An 11,949-nucleotide genomic window follows, 5' to 3' on the forward strand; every position below is an offset into this window, starting at 1 on the left:
CTTATTGACATGAAGAGGAGAGTTGATGTCATGTTGCTTGAGATTGATGCATGGGAGAGGGATGGGCGAACTCTGTTTAGTAGTAAAAATCTTCGGAAGGTGGGGTTGATCATGTCATGTCAAAGAGTGTATGTTGATACTAGCTTCCCTAACGAATCTTGGACCATGCCACTTGAGCAAAGTGATGAAGATGCTCAGAGTGCTACTGCTGTTTTATCTCAAACTGTGACAGAAGAAGTGACTTCTATTCAAAATGACACAAAATATTCAGGAAGAATATCTATGTTCTTAGACCAGGATGATGGAGAAGTTACCTCTGCTAAAACTATTTCGAAAAAGGATGGGAAATCAGCAGGTGGCTGACGCTCCATGTTGTGCTATTAACTTGCTGTCTTTTTCTCTCTTATTGTACTAACCTCTGGTCTTTGTTATTTGTACACAATATGAGCTTCTTGGCTGCTATGGCATCTTGTTCAAACTTGAAGAAGAAAATTCTGGTGTCGAAGGAAACTGAGCCTCTGGAAAGGGAAGTGGGGGAACAATTGTAATGATCGCATATTTATATATGAAAATTAGTAGCTCATTAGTGCTTTCATTACTGTTTATATTATATATGTGCATTAGTATAAAATAAGACCTATTGTCAAAAATAGGCATTTATGAAATAATTTCTCAATTATAGAGATTTTATTGTATTCTAGGTGTGTTATGCATGTTAATTATAAATTTTAGCATTTCATGTTTTATGCCTAATGATATTGGAATTCGATGATTTGGCTATTAGAGTCACATAGACACGATTGAGTATCTTAGAATTAATGGGGCAAGTTATTTGGACATTTAGAATGTCAGGATTGAGCAGGGTTATGGATTTTGACCATTTTAACCCTAGACTTTAAGGTTACTTCAAGGTAAAGAAAGGGTATTTTGATAGTTTTGTCTTAACATTTATATTGGATTTAGTAAGTGTGATTTCTAGAATTCTTTGTAGTATTATAAGCTGAATATTAATGATTATGTTAAGTTTAAATTAAAGAATTAAGGATAATTTCATAGAATAAAAAAAATCAAACCCATTACCCTCATCCCTCTGTCTCTCTCTCTCTCTCTCTCTCTCTCTCTCTCTCTCTCTCTCTCTCTCTCTCTCTCTCTCTCTCTCTCTCTCTCTCTCTCTCTCTCTCTCTCACACACACACTCACTCAGTTTTGAACACCAAAAGAAACCCCAACCCTTTTTCAACTTCAAACCAATTTCAAGAGAAATTCAGCAACGAATTCCAAGGTGATTGCTTGGTAGAACTGAAGGTAAACCCTAGCTCCTTCATCTTTTTGAATTTTTTGAGCCTAAGGTTGGTTTTGAGAATTGATTTTGAGGTTTCATTTCTGTTAGGGTTTGGTTTGTTTAGAAGTTGTCTTGGGAGCTTGTTTTTAACTTTTTTGTGGCTATTGTTGTTGAGTGTTAGCTGCTATAGTGAGAGTTGAGTGAGCTTGAGTTTTGAATCTCAAAGCTGTTGGAAATATTTTACCAGGATCTTAGATTTACTAACAAGTATGTTGTTTAACATCCTAAATATGAACTTCTAAAACGATATTAAATAAACACATATAAAGTATGAGAAACCTTACAGTGGTTGCAGCGGAATATAATGTCTCCTTCCACTCAGATCTCTAACCCTTGTATCCTTTCTGTCGCAGAGTATCACCAAGATCTGAGCCCGAATGTCCTTCTGTTGAATTTGGATTCTTCACGATCTTCCACACTATGATTGAGGTACGACTTGATGTGTGTGGGCACTCACTCTATCACTCAAGGGTTTGGTTTTCAGAAGTGAAGAAAGAAGAGAGAAGGTGGCGACTAGGTTAGGGAGAGAAGGCACTCAGTTTTTCTCTGAAAGAATAAGATGCATCTCCTTTTCCTAAAGCCATCACTACCTATTTATAGGATGCCACCTAGGGTTAGGTTAGAATTATTTGGCATTAAAATAACGAAAAAATAAATGATAAATGCCTACATAAGTGGTCGGCCAAGGCTTTGGATATTGGGCCCCACTATTGCAATTTTGCTGTTTTATCATTTCTACATCTCATTTTCTCAAAAACGCCAATTTTCTAATTTAACCATTTAAATGTCAATTTCAATCATTTAATAACTAAAAATTAATTATTAAATAATATTAACATTTAATATATTTATTAATTAGACTAATCAAAGTCTCTTAATTAACAAATGTACCCTAGAAACTCTTTCTTTACAATTTTGCCCTTGCTTAGTGAAAATTCACAAACTAGACATAGTCTAATTTTAGAATTATAATTGATTAATCAAAATCAATTAACTGAGTCTTACAAGTAGTATTGTCTCAACTAGTATGGGGACCATGGGCCTATATATCCGAGCTTCCAATAAGCAGACCAAGAACTCACTAAGTAAATTCACTAACTTATTAATTCCTTGTTGCATCCACGCATAGAACTTAGAATTGCACTCTCAGTTATATAGAACGCTCTATATGTTCCACCATATAGATACGCTATTAATTATCCATTGTTATAATCCCAATTTGATCAATGATCCTCTATAGATGATTTACATTGTATAGGGATTAAATTACCGTTACACCCTTCGATGTATTTTATCCTTAAAACACTTAGCCCCGTATAAATGATATTTCAGGGAACTGAAATGAGTACTCAACCATTTATCTCTGTTTAGCCAAGCTCGAAGGAAATCATCATTTCACTTCTATTTGCTAGATAGAAGCTATAGATTCCATATCTATGTTTAGCGCTCCCACTCAATTGCACTACCATGTTCCAAAAATGTACGTATCACCCTGACCCAAAAGTAGGCTTAACTAACAAATCAAAGAACATGTGTAATACTCCTGAGATTGAACCTAACCATATCAGGATTAAGATCATTTGATCTAGGATCAACTAGGTGATATTGAATTGAATAGATATTACAGTAAGTTTAATATATCTGAATCAAAGTTCAATATCGGTCCCTTCCGATGCATACTTCATGCACCCAACCCAAGCTTTACTTTGACCAATGCTCTGGAAAGAACATAGCACTTATCCATGGTGCAAGTAAACTATGTTGTAGATTGTCATATCAGTTAAACCCTGTGTACTGATAAATCTAGGAATATATATTTAATCACATAATCTTGATTACTTTCCACTGTGCTGACGACACAATAAACAAGAACATAAATGTGACAAGGGCTTGGATGAATTTATAAATCAAATAGACAAGTAATTGATAACATGAACCAAATGACACATAAATGAGTGAAAAATACTTCTGTTTCTTTATTGATATTGAATAATAGAGATTACATTGAAATGGAGTTTTATTTAGGGCATAAAACCCAACAAAAGCTTACTCAACAATGCCACTTTTAATTTCAAAGGTTTGATGATGTATTTATTGGTTAAATTGTGTTCATTATAGTGTAATTAGGTGATCTGGAAAGTATTGCAAGATATGGGATAGAACTGAAGTAGAAAAGTTGAGTTTTGGGTTTTCTACACGTAAACGGTTAATCGTTTCTGTAGAATCGGTTAACTGTTTCCCTAGGCAGGACCCCGAAAAACAGTGGACCATTTGGGGATCTAGTTAACCGATTGGGGTATTTTTTGAGTGCCTAGGTTTTTGTGTTTCTTCAATATTTAGGGTATTGCCATGCTATTTATCTTTAAGAAAACTTCTGGTTCTAAGTTTAAGTCCCTGAAAGTGACTTAGCAGGTCGCTTACCTATTTTGCATAATTGTGACTTAGGGCATTGAAATTGTTGAGTAATACTTCTACTCAAGTTGGTTGGCACACCTGATTACGGAAGTGACATAAGATTAGTATAAAGGATGAACATATATACATGTTGTATGCATGCATTATGAAAATTAAGCTAGTTCTACCAACACTTGTACATTTGAGGAACTGAGTGCATGTGGTATAGTGGCTCAAGCTAGTTCTACCAACACTAGTACGTTGGAGGTACTGAGTGCATGTGATAGTGACTCGAACTAACCCTACCGATACTAGTACGTTAGACGTACTGAGTGGATATGGTAAAGAGGTAGGAGGTTCGAGCTAATCCTACCAACACTAGAACGTTAAAGGTATTTAGTGTATGCGGTAAAGAGGTTAGTGGAGCTTCAAAGGGGTATGCATTATTTGTACTCTTGCCAAGAACGTTCAAGACTTGTACGTGTTGGATGTGTCATAATACTTTATACTTGGGTGTATGGGCACCTAAATTACAACAACAAATTATGGTGTCGTTTGGTAACACTTTTTTAATCAGATTTCTGTTTTTAAAATTGAAAAGTAAAAATATTTTTCAAAAACATGTTCTATAAAACTGTTTTTACTTTTCAATTTTTTAATTGAGAATCAAAATTTAAAAAAAAAAAAAATCACTTTCAATATTTTTTTAAACAGTTTTTTTTTTCTTAATCAATATCTTGGACTTCGATCATGACCCGGACCCAAATCCCCCCACGGTCCTGGCAATGAACCCGACCTCTGACTTGAACCCAAATCCGACCCGGACCTAGACCCGACGTAAATAAAATCAAAAAATGAAAATGAACTTTACAGAACACACTTTTGTTTTCTGTTTTTAAAATTGAAAAACAAAAGTGGTTACAGAACGCATTTTTGTTTTTCAAAAGCAAAATTTTTAAAAACAAAAATTTTACTTTCATTTTGTGATTAAAAAATTAGAAAACAAAAGTGTTACCAAACGACACCTATATGTTTTGTTTATGCTTTCCTTATTGAGTCTGTCGACTCATAGATATGTGTTTAATGTGTATGTAAAGGCAAGGCAAAAACTGAATAAGCGGTCAGTTTGGAGCTCCATGAAGATTGCACACTTCGGGACGATATGTGCTTAATGTGTAGGTAAAGGCAAGGCAAACATGTTTTCAACACTGTAAACTATTCGGAATTTCGCAAAAATTTACAATAATAATATTATAACTATAACAAACTCCGTAAAAATTGTTTTTAAAAAATATTCCGGCATGCATTTTTGGAGGCAAAAGTTGAGAAAAAAAATTGTAATAGAAGGTTGTAATTAGCACTACTCTGAGAAAAAAAAAATAAGAAAATGTCATTAAGTACCAGTGCATTGAACATTCAACCTATAGTGCTTTTGGAGCTTCAAAAGTCTAAAAGTGACTTCTGAAAGCCAATCAACCAGCGCTCTCTCTATATATTGATTGATTAGGAAAGGAAAGCAGTTGTTATGCATTTTACTATACCCTAACTGAAAATACATTACTTTGTAAAAATTTGAGCATGCTGCTCCTTTCATCAACGACCCTTCTTTCAAACTATGTCTGTCTCTCATGATGGCACCACAACAACCCTCCCTCGTTGCAGAACACTGCCTCAATGTAGCTCTTGCTATTAACACCATCTTCGTCATTGACACTGCACTAATCAATCTTGCCAATCTGTTTTTTTTTTTTTTTACGATAAAAAATCAAATCTAATACTTAAAACTATTATTTAAAGATTTCGAACACATCTATATATAATTTACTAATTTTGGTTGCAATTTTTAGCTACGTAACTAAATTTGCATAATTTTAAACAGTAATACTTTTGCGATGCTTAACGATGTTTTTTGTGATGGTGACATGAAAACTTGTTAGGGGAAAAAAATGATGCTTAGTCAATGATGTCATGGAAACTTAATTTTTTTTTGGCCAAAAATAATGATAAAATATTGATGCTTATTTATTTTTACACTTAAAAACATTTTTTATTTGCATTTTTACGGAATTCTACATAGAAACCTATATTGCAACTAGCGCTGCAACCTAAATTGCAATAAAAAATCGTATAGTAACCCATATAGAAACCACCGGAGAAACTCAAACAGTAAATTTTTTTTTTAAAAAAAAGTTAAAAAAAACAGTATACGAAGTAATTTCACTCATTTTTAACGATGATCTTGCAAGGGATACAATTAGATAACTTTGGGGAAACAAATCTGTTCACTTGGTTGTCAGTATCATTTATAACTTTGGGACGCAGAATAATAAATCTATTCGTTTGAGGCTACAATGAAATTTAAGCCTTAAAATTTCCATTTTATACACATTTAAGGTTATACACATTCTAAATGTGTAGACCTCCAAGTGAACAGTTATCAATTACCAAAGTTAAAATCATTTTATTATACTGTCGCAAAGTTAAAAAATATTGTTTTACGATTGTTAAAACTATCTGACTGAAAATCATTTTAAAAGCATCGTTAAGCATCGCTAAAACATCAGTATTGTAAACCAAAAAATACGTTATTATTCCATCATAGCGAAAGTACTTAAGCATCATTCTGTTTTTTTAGCATTGCTATTAAGTACCAGTGCTGTCCAGTACCTTTTATGAGTGACGTTATACAATTAATTAGCGATATTTAATTACATCAATAGCAATAAAACACCAAAGAGGCTACTAGCTTCTTTTAACAATTCTCTTCTTTTTTTTTTTAATAACAAATTTCATGCAATAATTGTTAAACATCGCAAAATATCATTTCTGTTTTGTTCCAAATTTGGCACATTCTAGTTTTGCCATTAAAATTGTTTTGAAATAAGTTACAGTTGGTAAAAAAAAAAAATAAGACTACTATTTCCCCACTTTAAAATAGACCAGATCACAGATGCTTGCAAAAACTATTTTACTCTCAATTTCAATAGAAATCAAACTTAACTTAATTTTATTACTTCAGTTACAGCATTAAAATTCCATAATCTAAATCCAGCATCAACAAAGTCAATGCCCATTTTAACAGTTCATAAATGATTAAATTAAACTTGTATCGTGTATTGTGTTTCAACATCAGACCCAAATATGGGTCTAAACTTATAATAAATGTTCCAATCAAAAAAGGAAAACGAACACTATGCTTCACCGTCACCCCCGCTAACTGAGAAGTGCCCAATGTTTTTTCCCTACAAAAAAATAAATAAATAAAACACAAAAAAAAAAAAAAAAATTAGAAAATCCTGCATAAAACTATGAAATTTTATCGAGAATTAAACAGAAGAATGAATGGATGAGGAAAGAGGACCAAAAAGTAGAACATAACCGAATAATCAAACATAATACATAGCTGAGCAAGCATAGACCATTTTTATGTTATACTAATTCATAACCTACTTTCTAATCTGGAACAGACGCAATGGGACAAAAGCTTTAGGAATTTCTTCACATACTTGAATTAAATTGGGAAGAGATAACTCAATTTATCAATCGCATTCTAAATAGTGAATTACCTCAGATAACATTCGCTGTTTGTTAAGATGTTGAGTCCTTGCTTTGTTGAGAACTGAATTTGGTGACTTGTACATCCTCTGTAGTAAACAAGAAAAATGCAACCATCAGAAGCATACAAGTAAGACCAATAAACAAACAGAAGAATATGTAAGCTAGGAGATGTCATCTTGTGGTGTAACAGCAAGAACTGACCTTTTCACTGCTTGATAAACGATGTTCATGGTCCGTGACATATTTTTTAGGTGTAAACCCAAAAACATCATGGAGGAGTTCATTTTCCTGTTTCAGCAATCAACATTAGCAGTGACAAAAATATTTACGCATCTTTAATAGAAGACAGCAGAAGGTGAAAAAAGGTACGAGATAATGGAAGAACCAACCTGCATGTGTTTCACAAATCCTCCTCCAAGGAAATGCTTTACAAAGTTCAGCTATTAAAATAAAATAGAAAACATCAACTCAACAGATTATTCTCACAAAGAAAGGTTCCGAGAGATGAATGAAAGAGGACTAAAATAGGGACAAGGAGCAAAACCTGTATTAGTTGAGACCATGTAGATGTCTGCAGAGAATCACCACCAATCTTAACAGAAACTTCAGGGCAATAACCATCCTAACAAAATAGTCAGACCATTGTGAGAATGCATAGGCACATGCAGGCATCCAAAGAGCACGAAAAAAGGAAAGGGGGAGAGAGAGAGAGAGAGGTGTACCTCAAAATATTCCAGTATTTCACGAAACAAATTCCTCTGATTGTTAAGATCTTTCTTAGCAGAACCTTTACCCCCTGCCTCTGCTGAAAGGCTTCTTACTTGATTTATGACTTTTGCCTTCAATCCTTGTATGTGTATATATTGCCGAGGTTTACTTTCTTCTTGACTTGATCCATCACTTGAACTTTTTGCCTCAATAGAGAATTTGTCTAAACTTCCAATCTCAAAAATTAAAGCCAGTGCTTCACCCGCAGCAATTCGAACAGCCCTATCTTCCTTGTCAAGGAGACTGGATAAATAAGTTAGTGACCTGCAGTTTTAGCCAAAGAAATTATTGGCTACGCTAATGTGTAAAATCTTAGTCAAATGCCAAGTTTTGTGGCCCAATTTGCAGTTCTTTTGGATACAAATGGAAAATACTGGAAACGAAGTAATGAATATGAAGAATATATTTACTCTTGCCAATCTCTAGGATTAAGTTTCCATCCATCCATGGTTGTAAGAAGAAATGACCATGCAGATATCATTGCACTTATTGTAGCTCCAGAGGTTTTGGCAGCAACTACCTGCAAAAGGGAACATTAATGGGAGTACACAAAAGGATCAATATTTCAGTTCCAGAATCCAAGGCTCTAGACATCATTAAAAGATAAATGAGAAACATGGATCAAGTATGATCAAACACCTCCCGAATAAAAGGAGATAAACATACATTGGCCTTCAGTTTTGGATGAACCACTTGCCACATAATTTGCATTGACCGCTCTGTCTGCTCTGGGTCACTTCCACCAACAAAAGTGATGACAGCCAAACATTCCAGTAACTACAATCAATGACCATGTTTTTTAGAAAAATCAGATTAAACACCATAGCATATGAAGGAGATAAAGAAATATAAAGAGTCATGATAAACTACCGCTATCTTGGCAGTTTCAGAGGCAGACTTGAGAGCCTGTGTCAATGGAAGCACTGATTCCTCCAATATTTCACGTGCATTATCTCCACAACCAACAGTCAAAGCCAGCAACCCTAATAAAAAAGTTGAAGAAAAGCTGGGAGATTTGAGTACATACTAGAGAATATGGAACAGAACAAGCCTGTAGACAAAAATAAGGATTGCAAAACAAACCAATGACATGTGACGCCAAACATATCTCCTTGGCAGATCCTCGTTTAAAGGAATTCAGACACTGATGTAATAAAGTCGCAAATCTGGATAACGCCCCATTAACACAAGAATTTAAAATACAAACAAAGAAATGACTAACTATCATGTACTCTTAACAGGCGGAGAACATAAAGAAAATAAAAAATCAACATGCCCATATCCGCATAACTTAAAAAACACAATCAAATATCAAAATAAAACTTCCTACTTCTTTTCGGCGAACTGATGCTGCAGACTGTTATTGAAAGCTGCAATAATGGATGACAACGCATTTTCTCTCGTGGAACTCCTTATGAACATAAAAGCAATAAATGAGTTAGAAAAGGCAATCCTTAATTAAACTAATATAAATCTCCTGTACTCTATTACAATTAAATTCTTAGCAATAAATGAATGAAAAAGATCGATAGAGATAAAAACTCTTACCTCTTCTCGTACAAAGCATCAAGAGCTTGGTCGAGTAAAGTATCTTTATCAAGTTGCATTTCTTCAGTCTCCATCACCGAGAAACGATCAGAACGAATAGTTGACGAAGAACTTACACTGCTATTGTCGTCGTCCGTATCCAGCATCGCTGCATTTTTGCGCTGAGAATTGCCTGCTTTTTTCAATTCAGCCATATAGTAACATAAACAACAAAATTAACTAGTAAGAAAAAACAAATTTAATTCCTTTCAGAGTTTCAATCGCAAATAAATCGAACCAATATCAAGAAACCCTAATAATTAACTCAATCAACCAACCCAATTAGGTCAAACAAAATCCAAAGCACAAAAAAGAAAAAAGATTACGCTTTCCCATTGTTGAGGGCTCGTAGAATATTTCTTGCGTCAGAAAAATCTACAAGACTGACTGTTGGCGGTGGTGATTGTAGTGGTGCTGATACTCTGGAATTGAAAGCGTGTTGAGAATATGAGATCGCTAAAAACGAGTCCAACGAAAATATCAGAAGTTTCGTGAGAATATTTAGCCATTAAACTTAGATTAATATCAGTTTTCAGAGGGTAAGATGTGAGAAAGAAGAGTTTCTCAGTTACAAATTGGGGATTTTATAGAAGAAACCACATCCGAAGACCGAAGAGAGGGAAGAAAGGGACTTTCTTTATTATTATTTTCTCAATTCTCAATTAAGACAAGGAAACCTTCTTGTTTTGTTTTGTGATAAATCGTTCTTTCTAAGTAATTAATTTTTGAAATTGGGTGGTATCTAGCGTATGGAATATTCGGTGGATGTAGTAGAGCAATTACGTGGCGGCTTTTCAATGGTGCGCAAGATGAATATGTCGACGCCACGAGCCATTTTAAAGGTGGAGTTACGGACACGTCGTGTTTCGAAATGCCAAGGCTGCTGGTTTTACTAAACGACGTGTAGTTCTACTAATGAAAACTCGACATGTTCACCGTTTTCTAGTCGAGCTGTAAATTCTTTATTTCTACTTTTTGTTTTTGCCTAGTGAGGGGGCCTTCACAAAACGACGTGTAGTTCTACTAATAAAAACTCGACATGTTGACCGTTTTCTAGGCAAGCTTTGACTTTTTTTAGGGGCTTTTCTATTTTTACACTTCAAAACAGTTTTTTTTTTTTGCATTTTTACGGAATTAGGCATAGAAACTCTTATTGAAACTAGCGCCAGCGCTGCAACCTAAATTGCAACAAAAAATCGTACAGAAACTCCTACTGCAACTAGCGCTGCAACCACTTTAGAAACCCAAACCGTAAATTAAAAAAAAAAGTTAAAAAAAATTAGTATATGAGGTAATTCCCTTTTTTATTTTACTATTTCTTTTTACATAAAAAATTAAAAAAGCCAACTTATCCACTAAACTATTGGTACATTCTTTACACGATGGACTCACATAGAAGTGAGGGCATAGTCGTTTCACCTTAAAAAAATCACAAAAAAAATATATATACATTTTAATTAGTTATGATATATATATTTGTAATAAAATATAATATTCTTATTTGAATTTCAGCACAATGACATGACATCTATCTGGGTGACACTGTTGGAAATTATTTTAACATGATCTAGATTTGCGTATGTTGATTATAGGATTATAATCTAACATCTTAAATATGAATTTCCTAAAACAATAAAATAAATACATATAAAATTATTAAAACCTTACATTGGTGACATTGAAATATAATAGCTCATTTCGTTCAGATTTCTAACTCTTGTTCCTTTCCGTCGCAGAGTATTACCAATATTTGAACCTGGATCTCCTTCAGGTGATGAAATTCTTCACAATCTTCCACACTATATTTGAGTATTGACTTGAAATGTGTAGACAAGCACTCAACTCACTATAGGGTTTGAAAATTAGAAGAAGAAAAAGAGAGTATATCAAATTCTAGAGAGGCTTTTTATATTTTCTTGTATTTCATCTAGGGTTAGATATAAATTATATGAAATTTAAAAAAATAATGGCTTAACTGAACCTTAATTGGTCGAACCTATATGTTGCCCTATAGGTTTCGATTTTGTCATTTTCTTTATCAACTTATCTTTTTTTTTTTTTTCACAAATGTCATATTTTAATTCTAATCCTATAAATATCAAATCTATATATTTAAGAATTATAACTAATTATCAAATAAAATTCTCATTTAACTTATTTATTAATTAGACTTTACAAAGTCTCTCAATTACCAAATAAATCCCAGAACCTCTCTTTCTTCTCAATTAAGACATTTCTTAGTAAAAATTCATAAATAAAATATAGTCTAATTTAGAATTCTAATTGATTAATTAAAATCAA

The 11,949-nt window shown here is 33.4% G+C and overlaps 1 protein-coding gene across 2 annotated transcripts; it reads right to left on the bottom strand.

The window, feature by feature from the left end:
* Window positions 1–6,713: 6,713 nt before the first annotated feature.
* LOC115713526 (uncharacterized) lies at window positions 6,714–10,357 on the bottom strand. Of its 2 annotated transcripts, none has more exons than XM_030642009.2 (13): window positions 9,975–10,357; window positions 9,610–9,784; window positions 9,392–9,472; window positions 9,145–9,227; window positions 8,932–9,044; window positions 8,728–8,838; window positions 8,472–8,581; window positions 8,016–8,325; window positions 7,838–7,915; window positions 7,683–7,733; window positions 7,495–7,581; window positions 7,302–7,379; window positions 6,714–6,977 (listed from the first exon to the last, which is right to left on the bottom strand). In XM_030642009.2, the coding sequence occupies exons 1-13, from the start codon at window positions 9,982–9,984 to the stop codon at window positions 6,927–6,929; spliced, it is 1,338 nt and encodes a 445-aa protein (XP_030497869.1). In that variant the 5' UTR covers window positions 9,985–10,357; the 3' UTR covers window positions 6,714–6,926. The 2 variants fall into 2 exon arrangements, with proteins under 2 accessions (XP_030497869.1, XP_030497873.1); XM_030642013.2 differs by having other exon boundaries at window positions 9,610–9,781; window positions 9,975–10,355.
* Between the last annotated feature and the right edge of the window lie 1,592 nt (window positions 10,358–11,949).

This window comes from Cannabis sativa, chromosome X (genome assembly GCF_029168945.1).
Source record: "Cannabis sativa cultivar Pink pepper isolate KNU-18-1 chromosome X, ASM2916894v1, whole genome shotgun sequence".
In the NCBI taxonomy this organism is placed as follows: Eukaryota; Viridiplantae; Streptophyta; class Magnoliopsida; order Rosales; family Cannabaceae; genus Cannabis; species Cannabis sativa.

Coding starts and splice junctions, on each gene's coding strand:
- LOC115713526 (XM_030642009.2), bottom strand. Junction 9,228..9,391: donor CATCAGTTCGCCGAAAAGAA/GTAGGAAGTTTT, acceptor GGCGTTATCCAG/ATTTGCGACTTTATTACATC. Junction 7,734..7,837: donor CATGGTCTCAACTAATACAG/GTTTTGCTCCTT, acceptor TTATTTTAATAG/CTGAACTTTGTAAAGCATTT.